General features: G+C 43.0%; 1 protein-coding gene across 1 annotated transcript in view; it reads right to left on the bottom strand.

Annotated features, from left to right (window-relative positions):
- Positions 1–20947, bottom strand: part of ttn.2 (titin, tandem duplicate 2) — a 154926-nt gene that overhangs the window by 131286 nt on the left and 2693 nt on the right. The window contains exons 4-40 of the mRNA XM_067251637.1: positions 20542–20829; positions 19889–19974; positions 19585–19805; positions 19231–19480; positions 17717–17953; positions 17508–17627; positions 16873–17133; positions 16495–16560; positions 16121–16379; positions 15950–16016; positions 15621–15839; positions 15369–15511; positions 15109–15278; positions 14755–14985; positions 14358–14599; positions 14054–14274; positions 13798–13962; positions 13386–13554; positions 11592–13291; positions 11193–11474; positions 10829–11095; positions 10394–10666; positions 10026–10289; positions 9649–9909; positions 9288–9548; positions 8929–9192; positions 7932–8192; positions 7515–7775; positions 7167–7427; positions 6934–7075; positions 6661–6829; positions 6350–6581; positions 5959–6243; positions 5734–5859; positions 5430–5618; positions 4857–5231; positions 4191–4235 (exon numbers count right to left, since the gene is read on the bottom strand). Coding sequence (XP_067107738.1) covers positions 4191–4235; positions 4857–5231; positions 5430–5618; positions 5734–5859; positions 5959–6243; positions 6350–6581; positions 6661–6829; positions 6934–7075; positions 7167–7427; positions 7515–7775; positions 7932–8192; positions 8929–9192; positions 9288–9548; positions 9649–9909; positions 10026–10289; positions 10394–10666; positions 10829–11095; positions 11193–11474; positions 11592–13291; positions 13386–13554; positions 13798–13962; positions 14054–14274; positions 14358–14599; positions 14755–14985; positions 15109–15278; positions 15369–15511; positions 15621–15839; positions 15950–16016; positions 16121–16379; positions 16495–16560; positions 16873–17133; positions 17508–17627; positions 17717–17953; positions 19231–19480; positions 19585–19805; positions 19889–19974; positions 20542–20829 — 9333 coding nt within the window. The remainder of the gene's footprint in view (positions 1–4190; positions 4236–4856; positions 5232–5429; positions 5619–5733; positions 5860–5958; positions 6244–6349; positions 6582–6660; positions 6830–6933; positions 7076–7166; positions 7428–7514; positions 7776–7931; positions 8193–8928; positions 9193–9287; positions 9549–9648; positions 9910–10025; positions 10290–10393; positions 10667–10828; positions 11096–11192; positions 11475–11591; positions 13292–13385; positions 13555–13797; positions 13963–14053; positions 14275–14357; positions 14600–14754; positions 14986–15108; positions 15279–15368; positions 15512–15620; positions 15840–15949; positions 16017–16120; positions 16380–16494; positions 16561–16872; positions 17134–17507; positions 17628–17716; positions 17954–19230; positions 19481–19584; positions 19806–19888; positions 19975–20541; positions 20830–20947) is intronic.

Here is a 20947-nt window from a genome sequence, read left to right as displayed (position 1 = left end):
CATTGGATTTAGTTAGAATATCATAATCTGGGTTATGAGCTATTGGTTGGTTATCTTTAAACCAGGTGACTGTTGGATGTGGGTCCCCCTGGAAATGACATATGAATTCAGACATCTCACCTATTTTGACTCTCAGAGACGAGATTTCTCTAACAATAACAGGTGCAGACCCTCCCAGAGACTTTTCAGGTTCTTTTACCCTGACATCCTTCTGTACAGTTCGTTCATGTCCCCCCTCGGCTGCCCTCACACCCATCACATCCCCAGGAACTCTCCTATCAGGTCCTCCAATGGCCCCTCTCTCTCTTATATCAGTTTGCTGCCATTTGCTACTGCTTTGATCTGCTGACACAGAATATTCCTCCGAAGTCCTGTTCCTTTCAGTAAGGTCCTGGAAGGCACGATGACTTGGTGACCGTTTTCTGACAGGTGAGGACTCACGGGGAGATGGAAGATCATAAGAGGAGTCTTCATGGGGTAAACTAACACCATAAGGTCCACTGGTAGGTGAACTTTTCCTCACATGTGAAGATTCACTGGACAATTCATGAGCACTCCTTCTCTGAGGCGAGGGCAGTTCATAGGAGGGAACTTTCTGGTTTCTAGAGGTTAGACCGGTAGGTGAATGATGAATGGGTGAATGAAGTGTGGGTGAAGGTTTTCTTCCAGGTGAAGACTTTCCATCCTTGAACTGAGGAGGGGGAAGGGCAAAGGAGGGATCATTTGACATGCTGACATCAGCGGGTTTGCATTGCTGTTGTTGTTGTAATTGTTCCGAATTTTCAGCCACAGCCCAATTCGACTCTAGTTCCACTACCTCCTCTTGCTCAGTGAGAACATCCTGTTGCCACTTTAAGATACGCTGAGCCATGGCTTCCTCCTCACTCACAAAGTACTCACTGTCAGTCTGTAGCCTGGTTTCACGTCCCTCTGTGGGTATATGCTGATGAGGGTCCCACTCTAGGCTATCAGAAGGTACATCCTGAGTCAAGAACTTTTCCTTTGCTGTCTTCTCTGGGGATGTTTTTCTTTGTCTCACTGACTCGGGCTGTGCAGTAGATTCTGTGGCAACCCCTTCTGCACCACTCTTTGAATCAATCGTTTTCTGTCCATGATAGCATGAATATTCTTCCTCCACCCACTCAGATTCAGGATTAACCACCTGCTCAGTCAGGACGTCTTGTTGCCATTTCATGATTCGTTGAGTCAGGGCCTCCTCCTCACTTGCAAACTGCTCACCCTCAGTCTTGAGCTCACAAATATTCTCCCGGGACAAATGAAGCTCATGTTCCTCCCGAGTTCTCCTGTCACCAACATGTTTCTCTTTGGCCTTGAATCGGGGTGATTTATGGAATGACGGAGCTTCTGTTTCTTGTGTAGTTTTCTTATCTACCTCTTTGACATAAGTGTGACCCTCAGGTTGCATGAACTGTGAATCCTTGACCTCGGGCAAATCCACTTCCGGCTGAAACTCTTCTTCTTGCTCCATCTGCATTCCCTTCTGCCATTTTCTAATGCGCAGCGCCAGGAGTTTATCCTCAACCTCCATCCGTTCTTCATCCAAAGTTTTCTCAAAAGGAGGCTCTGCTGAGCAATCGTGTTCTAATTGTTCATCTGATTGATCACCTCTCACTTCTTCCTTTTGTGCAATTGCCTCACCAAGGAATCTTTCCTTTACTGTCCTCTTTGGCTTGGATCTTGGAGATGCACCTAATGACGACTCCAGTTCTGCAGTGATGCTCACACTTTCAGTATATGTCGTTTCAGAGGACACATCCATCTTAGTTGTCAGATCTCCATGGTGCCGATTGGGGTTTTCTAAGTCCTCGTCTCTATTTTTAAACTCTGCCTCCTTCAGTTTTTTCCTGTAAGCCACGGTACCTTCTTCCCCAACTGTTTCAGGGAACCTTTCACCTTTTTCTTTCTCTGTCACCTCACCTTTTAATATCTGAATGGCCCTGGCTCTAGACTGAGGTTCAAATGAATGCCTCCCATGACGAGGCCTTGAAGGTTCTCCTCTTTGTCCAGCCAATCCAGACATTCTGTTCAAACGACCTTGAAATTCTGCTCTATCGTTCTTTCTATCTCCCTGTTCAAAGGCTCTGATACGCTGCAGGTCAGTTAAGGTAGACTTGACCTTCTGTCTATCAGCATAGTCAGTATAGCTGGAAGCAGATTCGCTGGCCACAGACTCCAGATCAAATTCAGAAGATGACATGGTGGAGATAGAGAGCCTCTTCTTTTTTTTGACAGCTTTTTGTAGCATGCTGAGCTTGGCCTTGACCTCGCCATGCAGACTCTCTGTGTCACTAAACCTCTCACTATATCTGTCACTGCACCTGTCACTAAATTTGTCACTGAACCTGGCCCCAGTGCGCCTGTCACAGTATATGTCACTGAGTCGGTCATTAAATCTCTCCGGCCTCTCAAACATGGGAGGAGGAGACCGGGCACACTCAGAAGCTGTTTCCAGAGTTTGACGCTCTGGCGCTTTGGAGGGTGAGGCTGTCCTGAAGTAGACAGTTCTTACCAGGGAATCTTTAGATTTGGATCTACCTTGATGGACTTTAGACATCTTATCAAATGGAGAACCAACACATCTTAGATCTACCCTAAATTTTCTATCTCTTCTTTGCTCTACCATTGTGTCAATACTCTCGTGAGTTTGAGCTGATCTTCGCACGAAACTCAAATAATTAGCAGACTGTTCCTCCCTCAGTGAAACCAAAAGGGATGCTGTGGATTCAGCGGACCCCTCCGAGTTAATTGCCATTACTTTGTAACTGCCAGAGTCTTTATCATTTATACCATCAATGATCAAACTTGTTGTGTGCATGTGCATTCTACTGTCAGTGCATATTCTACGACGGCGCTCTTTCTGGATCTGCCTATTGTTATGAAACCACAAGATTGTTGGGGGTGGGCATGCTACCAGTTTGCATTTGAAAGCTGCTGGGTCCCCCTCAAGAACAGACTGAAACTTGAGCTTCTTGGTAAAAGAAGGTTTGATGTTTTCAGTCCAGGAGCTGATGGAGGACGTTCGACTGGAGCAGCGGTTGGCAGAGACCAGACCGTGATCCAGGCAGTCCTCAGTGTCGGAGAAGGCTCCCCTCAGCTGTCTCTTGTTGTCCATATATTCAGATTTTTCATTAAAAAATAACTCTGAAAGAGAAAGGAGATAGCTTTTTTTAAAATAAAATGCCCTGTTGTTTAAAACAAAATAAAATATTTGAAATGAATATTAATGGTAATATTAAATACATGCAGCAAGTCACTAAGCCATAAAAAACAATTTCACTCACCATATTTGTTCGAATAAACGCAAGACTTGATTCTTTTTTTAAGATTCTGACACGACAAATGCTGGATGTTTTGTTCCTTCTTCTGTGGACACTTCTTCAAAACATAAGTTTCTTAAAGACCATAAATGTGGTATCCAAAATAAACTGATCTGCTTTTGATTTAACCTTTTGGTTTTGTTTGACTTACTGTATATGTATGCTAAAATATTTCTTACCTGACTTGCAGACAGATGAATAAACGCCCTTTCTAATCCTTTTATTTGGGGTAAATTATGCAGACATTGATGAGAAACATGGCTCTCCAATGATACAAATACGTAAATGTGGTAAAAGAGGCTCTAGAATTTTATGAGAAGGCGTTTATTCGAACTAATATAGTTTACATGTATAATCATGTTATTTTGAAAGCAAACAACATTAATCACATACCACTATCTGCAAGCCAGTCTAAGAAATATTTGCAGGAGGAAAAAGTTCCAGATGCAAGAAATTTAAAAAGCAATTAAAAGATGTGGCTATTTCCATATCTTTTAAAGATCAATTTCCTGTTGGCTGGAAACTTTAAAAGATATACATCCTGCACCTCTCTTGGAGACAGTCCAGTGATAACCTTCATGCGGACAAATACAATTGATAGATGCAAACCCCATTTCCCCAAAACATCTGACAACAAGCATTTATTATCTGTGCTTATTGTAAGCACCTCAATATATTGGACATTAAAGTCAATAACTGAAAATGACGACGATGACACGTTTTCTATAAGATATTATCAATTTACATGCGGTGTCGACATTCTGAAACCATTTAACAAACAATATGCTGGGATACATTCATCTTAGGGGAGGGAGAACATGGCATTTAAAAATAAGTATGAAGCGATCTTACCTTTGACTTCTTCCTCAATCTTGGCTTCAATCGCTTCCCTTGATACTGATAAGGAGACAAAACATTTACTGTCATTTGTCAGCTGATAGGTAACAATGTTCATTACATATTGTTTAGCCTTTTGATGGTATATTAAAACGAACAAATACATCCCTAATAACATCCCTCCCATCAAATAGTATTTCTACTGTACAAAACAATGACTACACAGACCTAGAACAAAAACTTAAGTTACACTATGATGTTTCGACTGTGATGACACATATGACAAAAATGACATTAAAAGCAGTGATGCATTATAAACACAACAAAGGGGTTGACAAGGAGTAGGAGAGTGGAGACAGTATACAGCATGCAGAAAGTCCAGAAAGTTGCCTGTGGGGGGAACAACCAGGATGAACAGAGAGTGGGTTCAGAAACTGATGGACAAGTAACACGAATAATAGAGTGAAAGAGGAGAAAGTCCCCAACAGCAGCTTAAGAGACATCAGATTAATAGTGCTCCTTTTCTCTGAAGTTGTGAGGTTAGTTCAAGAAAAAGGCTGTACGTATGTTGGTGTCATGTAAGACTTGGGTTGAGGAAAGAGAAGGTATTTGTGAATATTAATAGATTATTTACAGAGTGATTTTCCACCACAAACTATTTTCAGCTGAATATAAAGTTACCTTCGTTTACTTCAAGGGTAGCTGTGCACACAGCTGTTCCAGCACTATTGGTTGCTTTGCACGTGTATTGTCCGGCATGCTCAGAGAAAGTGTCAACTATAATTAGGGTGGCAGTGTTTGTCAATTCATCAAAATGAAAGACAGTGTTTGTTGTGGGCCTGATTGGTTTCTGGTTGTGAAACCAGCTTATCTCTGTCTTAGGCACGCCAGATACACAAGCATGAAACCTAGCCACTTCCCCATGTGGCACAGAACAGCTCTCTATTGGATGAATGAAATTAGGTTTTTGACCAATAGGGGGTTTCTTAAGAGTGGTCAGGCTTGTTGAGACATGCTGCTGAGAGGCAGATGTGCTATCCACAGTTTGTCTTTTCCCTGAAAGGAAGCATGTTCATTGGCTTTTTAGCATTGTATGTCCTTGTGTTCACATTGACAAAAACAGAAGAAAATAAACCTGGAAATTATACACCTAATACCTTATAGTTGATTAGTATTTTTTTTCCTACATGAAAACACATTAGATAGTTCCATCAAAAACATGTGTGCATAAAATACAAAGTACATACAACTCACCATCAAGTTTCAAAGTTGCGGAGCAAGACACCATCCCTGCCGAGTTTCTGGCAACACAACTGTACTGCCCCTCATCCTCTGGATAAACCTTGGCTATCTCTAGTTTGCAGGTGTCACCAAACTGAGACATCCTAAAGAAGTCAGACTGTTTGACCTCCTTCTCGCCACAGAACCAGCTGATCTTCACATCTGGAAATGGAATAGAAATGGTGCCATGTTAGTACATGTTCAAAGCAATAACTTTGTGAATTTGTGAACACATCATCTTGTTTTGGACATGATATGTTAATCAAAGGTCACGTACCTTCTCCAGAGACACGGCATTGGAACCTGGCGGACTCTCCCTCCTTGGTAGAGGCATTGCTGATAGGTGACACCACCACAGGAGGGGTCATGGGTGCTCCAGTGTCAGGGGAAACCACCTCTGAAACTGTACACAAACAATGCATGTTTTGGATCTTGACACTTCTGCAAGGATTCCTATATTTCACATCAAAACTGAAAACTGAGCAAAACTGACTCAGTTTACCTTCCACGTTAAGTGCAGCTGAGCTTGTGACCATGCCAGCAGAATTCTTAACTTCACAGTTGTAGACAGATGCATCTTCTGGGAACACCTCAATCAGTAGCAGTGTGTGCTCGTTTCCTTCACGCAGGAACTTGCACTTGAACCCAGCGGAGAGAGCCTGGGAGTTCTTGTACCAAGTCACTTGAGGCTGTGGGATGCCAGTCACCTCTACAGAAAAGCGAGCAGGTTTGCCTGACCCCACAGACAGGGGTTGCATGTGGCGGATGATCTTTGGTGGCTCAGGGACTAAATTAAACAAAGGAAGGTTTGATTAAAATGAGAAGGAACTTTTTAAGGTAGACTATTCACATAATAAATAGTGTTTTTTATTGAATACTAATGCTCTACTTACTGTTTACATGGAGGGTGACAACACTCCTGTTCTTCCCAGCGATGAAGGTGTACTCCCCTGCATCCGTTCGGAAGGTTTCAGTGATGGTCATGCGGTGGACCTTTCTGATGGAAACGTAACTGAACCTCTCTTCAACTTCAAACTTGATCTCAACACCGTTCCTAAGCCAACGGCCTTCTACGTCATCCTCATTGACTTCAAACTCAAACGTTGTTCGTTGTTTCTCAACAACCTGCAAAAGGAACAGTCATATTTTAACATGTCCAAATTGGAATGTCTTGAGGTATTCAGAAATCGAAATCATTGCTTACGGTGATTTCTTTCTCGGCTGGCTCTGAGATCCTGACATCCCGTCCCTCCACAGTCAGGTGAGCTTTTGACACACTTGCACCAGCGACCACAGAATACTCCCCAGCATCAGACATGTGGACAGTCTGGATCATCAAGCAGTGCAGAAACTTCTCAGTGGAGACTTTGTATCTGCAACAATAGAAGTCACAGAAGACATTAAGAATGTGTTCTGCTGAACAAAATGTATTTCTTAAATGAATTCATGGAGAATATATTAGATGAACTGTATGCACCTCTCAGATACTTCCAGCTCCTGTCCGTCTTTCATCCACATCACTTGGATGTTGGGCTCAGAAACTTCACATTCAAAGATGGCCTTCTTCTTCTCTGTTATCTTGATATCTTTAATATGCTTGGTGAATTCAATCACACGAGCTGGAATACAAATGCAAAGACGTTTTCCGATTATGTAATCCACAGGATAATCTAGATACTGGGAAAACATGTTCTTAAAAACATTATTTACCTTCAACATAAAGGTTTGCGGATGTAGCTGCAGAGCCAGCAACAAATTTATACTCTCCGGTATCACCAAAATGAACATTCCGGATTGTGAGGGAGTGCGTAAGCTGTTTTGAACGGGTCTGGCACTTGTCTGTTGACCGAATCTCAATACCATTCTTGAGCCACTTGTAGGTGATGTCCTCATAATTTACATTTACTTCAAAGGTGATGGTGTCTCTCTCTTGGGCATTGAGGTCTTTCAGCATGGAGGTGATCAAAATAGCTATGGACAAAGAACTAAGTTATTGTACATGTACCGGTACACAAAATAATTTGAAATGTATTGAATAATGACAAATGTTTTACTCACCACTAACAGTCAGTGTTGCAGAGACCCTGTCATTTCCACATACAAAGGTGTACTCTGCAGAGTCTTGTCTGCTGGTATTCATGATCTTGAGCTGGTGAAGTTTTCCCTGGACCACGATCCTGAATTTATCACTCATTTCAATTTCAACTCCGTTTTTCAGCCAGGTGGCTGGGACATTGAAATGTGAAACTTCACACTCAAAAGTGGCCACATGTGTCTCTGGGACTTCAACACTCTTCAGTGGTTTGGTGACACGCAGAGCTGGAAACAGCACAATAAATCAATTTCTCAACATGGTAATGGAGTAAAGATTACCCACACATATGATGTTGTATGTTCTAGTTATTTGCTGAATTAAGTTGTGTAATTCAAACTGAATAATATAAATAAGAATCATATTTTGTCTTTCATACATACCCTCAACATGGAGATGTGCGCTGCACTGGAGATGGCCAAACACTGCAGTGTACTCTCCAGCGTTTTGAGTGCTCACATTCTGGATGACCAGCTTGTGAGCCTTCCTCTCAGACAGTATCTTGCACTTTTCACTTGATTTCAGCTCTACGTTGTTGAACATCCATTTCACAGGAATGTTATCGTGGGACAGGCTCAGTTCAAAAGAGGCTGTGTCATCCAGAAGTGAAGTAACATCCTTTGGCTTCTTCACAATCTTTATGGCTGAGTAGTTAGGAGAGCAACAGGTCAGAGAATGCATGAAAATACATGATATGGTTTGCGAATGTTGGAACATATGTGTGGCGGCCTGCGGAAACCCTTCACATGGTGAAAATTTGACTTTTGGGGTATTATACATGTTTGGAAACTACAAACTCTCCTGAATACAAATCTGTTTAAATCACACAGATATCTTTATCACAACTGAAAATCCATCCATCATTATAAAGTTGACCCGTGTCAGAAAGTGATTCTGTTTCGAATATGGAAAGGAAATAATTTTGTTCGTAATCACGTTGTGAATGTAAATATCAGTTTAAGTATAGGCCTAGGCTACATTAATAACTTCTCAGCAAGTTATTTTTAAATTTAACAACCTGACTTCATTGATCAGTTGTTTGGGGGTTGTTTGGGGCTGCAGCAGCACTCAAAAGAGCAGGCAAACTTAGCATTTGATTTGAAATGGCTTGAAAATCTTGCTAGCTGACATGTCCAAAAACCGTTGAAATTAACTGTTTTTCATAAGAAATCATCAACTTTTTGTACATTACAATGAAGTTTAGGTTGTTAACTATACAAAACATAAAAAAATCTCAATTTTGACAGAAAACGATTTTCGATCTTTTATGGCTTATAGCCAACAATGAGCGGCCGCGACATCCAACGGGTTTCCGCAGGCTGCCACACATATTTCTTCCACGATTGAATCATCATACAATAATAGCACTTGTGTACTTACTTTCAACATTCAATCTGGCACTAGCAGACAGCTTTCCAAGTTTGAATCCATAAACCGACTCGTCATGAGTTGTGCAGTTCTTGATTTTTAAGGTGTGGACCATGCCTTCAACAGTAACCTCATATTTCTCACTGGTGCGGAGCTCAACGCCATTCTTGATCCACTGTGAGCCTTTAACATTCTCATGGGTCAGCTCCAGACTAAACACTGCCTCCTGTGTTTCAGTGACTGTCTGGTTCTTCAGGGTTTTCTTGATTTTCACAGCTATTAAATAAATGATTGACATTAGCTTACAAAAATCAATTTAGATTAATAACATCAAACCAAGTTCAGATCCAGCCTCAGAAGGTGGTACATACCTTCAACTCTGAGGTTGGCGGTTGTCTTTGAATTGGCAACCTGGTAGGTGTATTCACCGATATCCTGGGGTCTGGTTATGACAATAACAAGACGCCTGACAGCACCAAGTGTTTCACTCCTGATATTGTCGCCAAAGTCCACAGGCTGTCCATCCTTCAGCCACTTGCCCTCGGTGCTCGCATTGGCCACCTCACACTCCAGCTCAGCTGTCTGTGACTCGGCTACTGTCACATCCTGAAGTGGCCTGTTAATCGCCCCACCTAGTCAAAGGATAAGAGTATGATTTAAATCATATGGAGATATTAAAGTAAACAATATATGTAAGCTATATGAAGGGCGTGAAGCAATTGTGACACATACCTGACACGGTAAGCTTTGCGCTGGATGTCTTTTCACCAGCTGCAAAAGCGTATTCTCCCTCCTCATCCTTCATGACATTGATGACAGTCAAGGCATACCGCTTGCCCTTTGCCTCCATCTTGTATTTTGCACCAGCTTTGAGGGGCTGCTTCTTGAAGGTCCAGACAGCATCAATGCCAGGATGAGAAACTTCAACCTCAAAGGTGACATTCTGAGTCTCGGTGCACACTCTATCCTCCATGTGCTTCACGATTTGAATTTCTGTTGGAATAAGTTATATTAGAACACAAACTAAAATGTTATTTCCTATGCCAGTGAATTAGTTAAAGAAGGTTTTGGTAAACAGTGGCAACTAATCACAAAAAAAAAAATCTTACTTTGGACAGTGAATTTGCAGCTTGTGTCAGCTCTGCCCACAACCAGCTTGTAGTTTCCTTCATCTGAAGCGAAAGACCTGTTAAACACCAGGCGCTGTTTGGTTCCCTTTGCAACCATCTGGATCCTCTCACTGGGCATAATGAGCTTGTCATTTTGGTACCACTTCACAGAGCTGACATCTGCAGCGGAGATCTTAGCCTCCATAACAGCCTTGGTTCCCTCAACTGATGTGACATCACTGAGTGGTACCAAAATATCAATGGCTGGGAGATACAGAGAGTGGGTATAAAGTTAAACAACATATCATTTACAATAAGACAATTTCATAATATTACAGTGATATTGTGAAATATACAATGTTGTTTACTTTGAACAGTCAGTTTTCCTGAGGTGGAGATATCCTGGGCAGGGACAACAAATGAGTAGACTCCTGTGTCGTCTCTGCTTACATTCTCAACCAGAAGCTTGTGGACCAGTTTGTCAATTACAATATGGATGCGATCTGAGGCAGAAATGGCTTGACCATTCTTCATCCATGTCCCCTCAACGTTTTCTTGAGAGAACCTCACTTCTAACTGTGCAATGTCACCCTCACAGATGGTAAGGTCAGTAAGTGGCTGCATCAGTGTCACAGGACGCACTAAAAAAGACAAATATGAGAAGAAGGGAACATAAAAGTTATTTTAATGTCCTGGTTTCAGTGCCCCCCCACCCTCCTCCTCATTCACTAAAGACTATTATGTAGGTTGTACAGAAACAAGGACATTTAACAAACAGGCAGATCATCAAAAAAGGTACTCACATTTCATCTTCAGGGAAGCACTTGTCTTAAATTCACCAACAACAAATGTGTATTTGCCTTGATCTTCTTTCTTCACGTCTTTCACAGATAGTGAATGTCTTCCACGACGAGAGGAGATAACATATTTGCTGCTGGGAGTGATCTCCTTTTTCTCAAAGAACCAGGTACCTTCAGCATCTTCTCTTGACAGCTCACATTCAAACTCCCCAGAGTAGGTCTCTGGTACCTCAATGTTATCCAGTGTTTTCACCATGTCCAAAGCGGCCCCTGTGTATTGAAATAGTTGGTTATTATTCAATAAATGACAGGTGCCTATTAAATCAAATATGTTTTTCAAATACTATTGTTTGATAAATCTTCAAACCTTCAACATAGAGTCTGGCCGTGGTTCTGATGCTGGTGTCCTCAACAACGGCACAACTGTATTCTGAATCATCCTTCACTTCGATGATTAGCACAGACAGGAAGTGAACCTTTCTGTCTGAGTGCATCCTGTATTTGTCTCCAGAGAAAATGTCCACGTTGTTTTTCATCCATTTGACTTTGACAAAAGGCTCATTGGTCTCACATTCAAATGTAACCATGGTGTCCTTCTCTTTGGCACTAACATCTTCCAATTCTTGAGTAAAGTTAACAACTTGCTTGCCTGAAATTAAATGCAGAAGTAATCAACTAAAATATAATGTTTAATAAAGATGCTTTTATTTTGACTTAATGACCCTGGGCATTCAATACATTAACTATTTAGAAATCATTCAAATACCTTGCACCAAAAGGAATGCGTGGCTTGAAGTTTCCCCTGCAATGTTGACGGCTTTGACCATGATGCTAGCAGAATCGTCAGCTGACACATTGCGTATCACCAATTCACATACATGATCCTCAGGCCAGTACCAGTAGATGCGATCAGTTTTCTCAAGCAAAATACCATTCTTGAACCACTGGCACTCGGGTTCTGGTTTACCAACCACCCTGGTTCTGAAACGAACCTCCTCCATCAGGGAAACTGTCTGGCTTGCAATGCGCTCCAAGATCTTAGGAGCTTCCATGCTGGGAGAGAGCTGAATCCTCTCTGGTTTAATGATGGGGATGGTGAGTTTCCCCTCTTCCTCCTTCTTCTTTTTCTCAGCCTCAGACTTCTCTTTCATGTGATGAAGAAGTTCCTCCTTCCTCTTCCTGAGCATGTCCTCGTAAGACTCATCCTTCCTGCGAGACTTGAGCTCCACAGCAGTGATGGCCTCATAGTAACCCTCCTCTGTTCTGCGCTTGAATTTGCATTTCAACTCATCTGTCTCCTCTGTGGATTTTTCATGGATCACTCTCTCTGTCTTCCTCAGTTTTACAACCTCCTTGGACTGTGTGCTATCACTGGGTCTGTCGACCTTCACAACGTCAAAGGAAACTCTGCCTTGTTCAGAGCTGGGGACCTCTGGAGCTTTATGTTCTGGGACACGACGAAGGACAGATCTGAAGTCCTCTTTCTGTGTGATCTCAAGCTTAACGGTGTGTTCAGCTGTACCAATGGGGTTCTCTGCTACCACTCTCACTTCTCCTGAATCGTATGACTTGATATCTACAATCTCTAGGTAGTAAATGCCATCATAGCGTAGTCTCATTCTCTTGCTCTTGCGAATGAGCTGACCATTAAGGTACCAGTTAACCTTTGGCATTGGATAACCAGTCACTCTGCAGCGGAATCTTGCGATGTCACCTTCCAGAACTCTGGCAGGCTCAGGAAGAAGAACAATCTCTGGCTTTGTCTTCTCTGATCCTTCATCTATACTAACTCCAGAAGGACCTCCTTCATGAGCCATACGTTCCATGTCCTCGATTCTTTGTCCTCCCTTCCTACCCTCAGGTAGCTGACTTTCCTCAACAAGGCCCTTCTCATCCTTGACAATCAGGGTAGCTGAGGTCTGGTCAACTCCAAACTTGTTAGTTGCTCTACAAGTGATGACACCACTGTCTCTGGCATAAGCAACTTCATAATCAAGACTGCAGTAGCCAAATTCATTGACCATGCGCAACCTGTTTGCAGCTGCCAGGGGTTTGCCATCATGCAACCATTCAACCACCATTGTGGGGTCTCCAATAGGGGTAAGTCTGCATTCAAAATGGACGGGACCAAAACGCTTGAGCCTGACCGAAGTCAGCTTCTTCTTAAAGTGGGGCTTCTGTTGTTTCTCTTTGTCATAAAGGTCACCCTCCTCCCACTGATCTTGACCATAACGGAGATGCAAGGGTTCCAACTCTGGAGCAGCAATATCCTTGGCCTTGTAGGTTCCCTTGGGAATAATAAGCCTTCTCTCTGGTTGGGGTTCAGCAAAGTCCACCTCAACATTGACCCTGCAGCGAGTGGTATCTCTTCCAGCTTTGTTGATGGCTGTGGCTGTGTACCAGGCACTATCAGAGCCTGATGTTGAAGGGATATGGAATTTGGCTTCTCCTTTTGACCCTTCAATCCTGAAACAGACATTTGTGTTAATCCTCCTGATAAATAATAAATCAAAAACATCAATGATAGGAACATATTTCTGGAAATAGATTAAATACATACTTGATATGTGGGTGCTTCTGTGGGGAAATTATGTCACTATTCTTCAGCCAAACAATGTCAGGCAGGGGGTTTCCGATGGCTTTGACAGCCAACTCAACCAGAGTGCCTTGTCTTACACTGATGTTCTTCAGCTTCTCAATAAACTGGGGTCGGATCAAGTTTTCTTTCGCTGTGAATGGCAAAGTCAGTGGAATTAATTAAAACATTTAAAGCAAACCAAGTTTCTTATATTGTGTGCACATGTAGAGGAATTAGAAATTGGGATGTAAATGTTCAGGTTTTTTGTGCTCATCTGCTGACTCATTTAACTGTCCTAAATCAGGCTACTGAAGTATTACTTTACAGTAACTCACTGTCTGAAAAAACACCTTAAATTCTAAATTTACTATTATTATTTTTAAACACACATTACCTTCAACAGTAAGAGTCATGGAAACAGTGGTCTTTCCAGCTCTGTTCTGTGCGACAACTGTCCATTCTCCAGAGTCATGGGGCATTGCTGGAACCACAATCAACGACTGAGTTCCATCCTCCTTAACAACTATCTTGTGGGTGTAGTCATTGACCACTTGTTGTCCTGAAAACAAAACGTTTGATAAATGATTAGAATATGAATAATATAGTATCTTGCAAATAGCAAATGTTATTGGTTAAATGAAGTCATTTACCATTGTGGAACCAATATGTGTCAGGCATTGGTCTACCAACAACTTTCAGGTCAAATCTTGCAGTTTGCCCCTCAGCACACTTGAATGAGGAAGGCTTCAGGACAAAGACAGGCTTGTACAGCCTTTCCAACTGACTCTCATCTGTTTCATCAAGCCTGCGAGCAGGAGAGCGACTAGGAGAGCGACCAGGAGAGCGGCTCAAAGACCGTGGGGATGTGGACCTAAAAGAGGAAATAATGAAGATCAGTGGTGGTTCTAAATGATTCTTTATGTGAAATGTAAAACGTTTTCCATTTGGTCATACCTAATTCTCTGCATTGCTGGCTGGGGTGTATATCTCTGAGGTCCCCCTACTGAAGACGACTCCACATAAAGTTTCCCAGAGCTCACAGAATTGCCCTTCATGTTGCTGGCAAATGCTGTGTAAACACCCTCATCTTCAGGCAGCACCACAGGGAGACGTAGACTGGCTCGACCATCCTGGAGAACCTCCATCTGGTAACGGCCGCCATGACGGATACGCTTTCCATCTTTGTACCATGCAATCTTTTTAGGGAAAAAGCAGACAGGCATGATGAGGTTCAACATACACTATATTCTATAGAAGTCAGTGTTGTTGAGTTCATATGGATACGTAAAACCAATCAGAGTACAGAGGTTTCAAAACTCCTGCCTCCACTTTATGCCTGGGAACAAAGTACCTTGGGCAATGGCTTTCCTGCCATTTTGCAGTGGAAAGTGACTCCCATTCCTTCCATAATCCTGTAGCTTTTGACTGGAGTGTCAAAGGATGACTGTACAGCCTGCTGTTCTGACACATTCATAACCATCTGCTCGCCATCCTCAATCAAAATTTCCTGGTATGTAATCTTCAGGATACGGATTTCAATCTCATGGATTATCCTCTCCTCAAAGGAAGATATTTGTAATTCCTGAAAAACACATTTACAACATATAACTATAAGAACAGTTTGGTATTTTGATAGCCACCAACCACAAGTCAACATAACTGACTTCACATCACAGTGATACGGTGTTACTCCTGATCTGAATACCTGCTCGGAGACATATGTTTGCATCATCTGGGTCTGCATGCCCCTCTGCTCCATCCCATATTCGCTCACAACAACGGGGGGCACATCTCCCACTTTGGGCTCCTGTACCATTGTAGTCACTTCAGTCTTGTATGTCACTTCCTGTGTCTTCATGTAGGCTTCATATTCCTCTGTAAACAAACATTTTGTATGATCATCAAGTTACTGATCCTCTTTCAGATAGAAGTTGCTGCATTCAACTTTTTTCAAATTGTCCTGACCTTCCTCAAGCAGACTGGCTGAGGCTGAGGCTTCTCCAAGCTGGTTCTTGACAAAGATGGCGTACTCTCCCGCATCATCAGCAAATGTCATAGAGATCTCCAACCTGCACTCTCCAGTCTCCTTTTTGTAGGCAACTTTATATCTAATCAATTGATACAGAGTACATGGTGAATGACAAAATCCCCACATAGGTCATAGGTAGAAAACTAATTTTTCACTGCAAATAAAATGTGACAATGTGTACCAAGTACCTGTATCCAGTTGTAAGAGGTACCCCACTCTTCTTCCAGAAAATATGGGGCTTTGGACTACCTCCAATTTGGCACTCAAAGACTACACATCCTCCTTCCTCCAACTTTTGTACAGTAGGTTTCTTGATGAAGAAGGGAGCAACCGCAGCTGCAGTTTCCACAGACTCTGCAACGCCACTCACCTCCGACATGGTCTCCTCCTTTGTTTCAACCGTAAAGCTAAAGAGATATTTGAGATATTAAGGGACACATGAATCACTTCATGTTTTCTATCAACATATCAGAAAATTCCAGATCAACGAATTCAGTTATTATATCTTTCAACTCACTGTTTCTCTTGTGTAGTTCCAAATTCAGTGACTGTTGTCTCTTCTCTGCTCTCAATTTCTTCTGACACTATGATAAAGACAATTACTGGTTAAGGACTGATGCCTTTTTCATGAAGATGTCAACAAACCACCAAACAAGGCTCTAGATCCATAGTCACAGTTAGTGTTCACCTTTAACAAGTAGGTAGCTGGATGTGCTGATTGTTCCAGCCTCGCTGGTGGCAGTGCAGGTAAAGCGACCGCTGTCCTCAGCAAAGGCCTCACGGATTACCAGACGAGCAAATCCACCCTCATAGGTTATCTGGAAGTCAATGGAACTCTCGATTCTGTAGTCCTCTCTAAACCACATGATGCCAGGGGCAGGGTGACCACTGATCTGGCACTCCAGAGTCACAGATTCACCCTCTGTCACAGTCAAGTTCTTCAAAGCCTGAAAATTAAAACAGAATTCACTTACTGATGTTTCAAAAGATGAGAAAAGGACTTCCTTTGCAAACACAGACAGCACAGTTATGAGACTCTGTAAGCCACCACACAATACTCACAGCAACAAGAGTAGGTGGTACAACTGGCTCCCGAGCAGGTGACGTGATCATGGTGGCCTCAACAGCCTGTAGAAAAACAACGTAGATGAAGACAAAAATCACAAACAGATTCATATATATTCTAATCGCGAATTGTTATAAGATGGGGACGGTGAAAGAAAGTTGCATTCTAGAAGGAAAAAGATTATCAGTTCAACAGGCCGAGAGGACAGAAATGGCAAGAGATGAAAGATAGATGGATTTTCTTTATGAGGCAAGTGGTGTCTGGAAGGAAAAGAAGATGGTGGAGTTATGGTGAAGAGACAGTTTTAACCAACAGCACGCCGTGAAACTCCGCACACTGTTATTGTTGTGATGAGATCGCGACAGACCACAAACCTGCTGTTCCCAATCCTCATGCTTTTGTTCAATGCCCTCTGCAAATGCAGGCCCTATCTGCTTCTGTAACTGAGTGTCGAAATGCGCCTCGTATCTTTCAGGGGTTTCTTTAAACGGAGACGGGGTTGGCGCTGGCGTCATCCTTGTCTCCACAGTCTTACGAGACGGAGATGGAGCCTTGACTGGCTTGATGATCTTTTGCGCAGAGGTAGAAGATAGCTCTTTCTGCAGTGTGGCAATAGCAGAGCCTGCCTTTGAAACCTGACCAACCATGGGAGAATATCATTATGATCAGAAACCAGTGCAAAGTATCATGAAAACACTGCTTTCATTAAAAATATCAAGGATGATCTCCGAGATAAGTGACAAGATGGCTGTACATGGTGATTGTCACGGATGAAGAGGGAGAATTAGTCTATTAAGAATAACGTTGAATTATACTGACAGCAAAAGACACTGAGATTTCCCAAAGACAGGGTTGATGGATTGGTCTGACATGAAGAGGAATGTTTTGTTCATCGTCGTCACGAATATGTTACCAAAGTGCAGACTGTATGTTAAGATGGTTGTGTGTTAAGACTGCATGACGAATGATGGGGTAACAAATAACCATCTACCTATTTGTCTATTCTTACCTCAGAGCTATGGTCAGGTTTAGGAACAGTAACTTTTGAAACTGTGAAATGTGGAATGGGTGATGGTGCAAGGGCAGTATCCATATGAGTTGTAATAGTTGTTTCTGCACTTCTTTGCATCTAAAGTAATCAACAAAGTTTAGATTGGATGAGAACAACACATTCAAACAATAGAAAACGTTCTCAACATTCGATCAAAGATTTCAAACCTGAGAGACATGAATGCTCTGTTCCCCAGAGGTTTGTGAGGCAGTGGGCATTACATCAGCTTGGCTTTTCATGGTCACATGTTGCTCTGTGGCCAGCATTTGCTGCTGTTTCAAATCTGTTTCTATAGTTTCCTCTTCAGCATGACCACCCTCTGCATGCACAGGTTTCCGAACACGTGCTTGGTCGACAGCAGCCAGTACTGTAGCCACCGCCTCAGCCTTTTTCCCCCCCTCACCCTGGAGACAACAAGCAGCGGGTGTCAGACAGCACATAGATCTCAGACCATCCATGGCAGTGTACTGATACTGCACCAGCAAGGCAAGATTCACAACCTGTGTGGTGACTGAAACACTGCAAGACAGCATGTAAAGAATAACAGATCTTTGATGATCAAACCACAATCAACAAACCATAAAGACATGTTAATTGTGCCCGGGTGCACTGATTTAAACAGGGAACATGCAGCTGATGGTATAATAGTCCCCACATAGAACCATTCTTGGCCTAAGGTGAGGAGGTAAAAAGTTGGGATTTGTGAGGGAATTTCAGTGTGATGCAGGTGCAGGGGAAGAGTGGGTTTGAGAGAGGGATTGTGGTCATTCTGGAGTTAACATATAGATCTGCCCTCTGCAGCTACCTGCTCCTCAGTCATCACACACACGACTGTAGAGACCTCCACATCTGTGTGTTGCACCACCATGTCAGGTGTGTCTCTGACATCTCGTTCACAAGGCAAGCCTGCTTCGATCTATACGACAGGATCAGGGTCAAGAGTATGTATGGTTAGCTAGGCGACGTAGACACCAAGTGAACATGAAGGGAAGACAAACCGTTGGCAACTAAGAAGTGAAAGACGGTGGCTGAGTCAGACAGAATGGTCAACTGGATGGATACAGATATAATCCTGATGAAGATACATTGATCTTAATCTGTATCTGGGAAGTATAATTGTTATTTTGAAATAACGCCGGTTATTCTTCTACGGTGGTCTGCGATGATGAAGGGGGGGCGTGTGGGGTCATTGGATAACAGATGGTTAAGAGGTGACATTGTTTCTTCTCTACCTGCTCCCCTGTGGGCAGTAAGAGGACAGCAGCGCTGGCTGTCGAGGTGTGTGAAGCAGTCGAGATGTGTTTCTCTGTACTGGCCGGCTCTTCTGGGCCAGGTGGCTGTGTGCGGCTGCGTGCCTGGTCCACGGCTGCAACCACTGTTGCTACCGCCATGCTCTTATCATCCTGGACATGCACCTCCTGGCATACATTAGTGAGATTATGGATCCGGCTGTCACTTTGCTCATTGACTGTACAGTGGTTGTATTAACGGTAAACTATCCCACAAGGCATGTTAGAATCAACAACCCATCCACATTTTGGATGGATCTCTAATTCAAGCAAACTTTTCTCAACAATGCAGGTACTTCCTGTTCACTCATCATGCACAGTACACAGACCAACCACTAGATGTCTCTGTCTCCCAAAGATGATTATTGTAGTCCAAGTGTGACCTTTCTTACCTCTCTAACTTGGCCAGACACCTGCTGCTGAACTCCATATGAGCCCTCCCAGTGCTGCTCCATGTGAACAGAGGAGGCAGAGGTCTGGACGCGGGTGGCTCCAGCAGTCATGGTGTAGCTGGACTCGAAGCCTCCCTGCTTCCAGGGGGGCGGGACATCTGCTCCCAGGGCCATCTGCTTACGTGTGGTCAATGGTGACTTCACAGGTCTGATGGGGGAGACAGACAGTCTGGAGGATGGGGATACGGGCCTGGGGAAACACACACAGATGTTTAGTTACATGTGAAGACTTGGTCTATAAAAGGACTACAGAATCTATGCCATAACTGGTCATTTATGATTATGATGTGTTACCTGACAGGGGTGGGAGTGGGTCCCTTCACATGTCTGACAGGTGATGGAGACTGGTGACGACCTCCTGCGACCTTGGCCACCTGGGATGATTGAGGTGGGGACTTTGAAGTTGGCTTCGGTGGCACACGAGGGGGGGTCTTGTGTGCCAACTGCTGGGTCATAACACCCCCCTCGACCTGCATCGACATCATGGAGGAGGACGCAAAACGAGCCTCCATTTTCTAAGGAAAAAGTTGGAAAAATTTAATTAACGTTTTGTGTCATGTGAGGGTTTTGTCTCAAAGTAGATGGAGTATTCTCTTACCTTCTCAACCCTGGTCTGGCGAGTCTGAGAGACCTGGGTGGATGACACAACTGTTTTTGTCTTCTTGGCAGGTACGGCTTCTTCACCTGGGCAGGTAAAATACATTCGCTTAGCATCAAATGATCAGACTCCTTGTATGCACTTAGAACTGAATAGCATAAGATCTGAAGAAGAGGAAGTGACATCATTGAAAATGTCTTCAGTGTGCACAGGGTTATAGAACCACAATCACAAAGCTACAGGGCCATCAGGGAACATTTGTTTGTAGTCAAAGCACTTTTTACTACACAATATTACTTGAATTTAATCAATCAATCAAGCAAGCCTGAATTCTATCTGAAGAAAATTACATTTGAAATTCAACAATTGATTCAGAATTTAATCTATCCAATCTTGGTAGACATCTCTGTTACAAAACAGACAACTACGGTACATGCCCAAATACAAATACACACCGGCATATAGTCTCCAAGCACATGCAAAACAACAATTATTCACTCAAGTGAACAAAAATACCTATCTATCTGTCTCTGTCTAATTCAGAATTGGCATATACATTAACAGTAGGCTATGCATGGCCACATACACTCACTTCAAGGCCTTATTTAGGCTAAACACAAACACACACAAACACAGGCGTATCAACCCCTTACCCTGGACTAGTAGTTCAGCAGTGGAGGTAGCCCGCCCACTGCTGTTTGAAGCATTTACGGAGTAGGTTCCAGAATCCTCTGGGAAAGCTTCAGCAATCAGTAAACTGTAAAGGTCTCCTTCTTGAACAATCTGAAAGTCAGCGGAGCTTTGTATCTCAGCTCCTTCTCTGTAGAACTTAATCACAGGTGTAGGGATTCCGGTCACACGAACATCCAATCTCACTTGGCTTCCTTGTCTCACGGTCATACTCTGAAGTCTCTGAATAAAGTTGGGTGGCGCAGTCTCCGCTGTGTGAAGGAGATCACATTTAGAATCAACTACAAAGACAATACTTAGATATGAATAGCACGATGTTCCAAGATAATGCCCAGTGTCTAAAGGGCTGCTGGAGAAAACTGTTTTAAT

The sequence above is a fragment of the Osmerus mordax genome, chromosome 2 (assembly GCF_038355195.1).
Source record: "Osmerus mordax isolate fOsmMor3 chromosome 2, fOsmMor3.pri, whole genome shotgun sequence".
Lineage (NCBI taxonomy): Eukaryota > Metazoa > Chordata > Actinopteri > Osmeriformes > Osmeridae > Osmerus > Osmerus mordax.
This window is presented reverse-complemented; position numbering and strand designations above follow the sequence as displayed.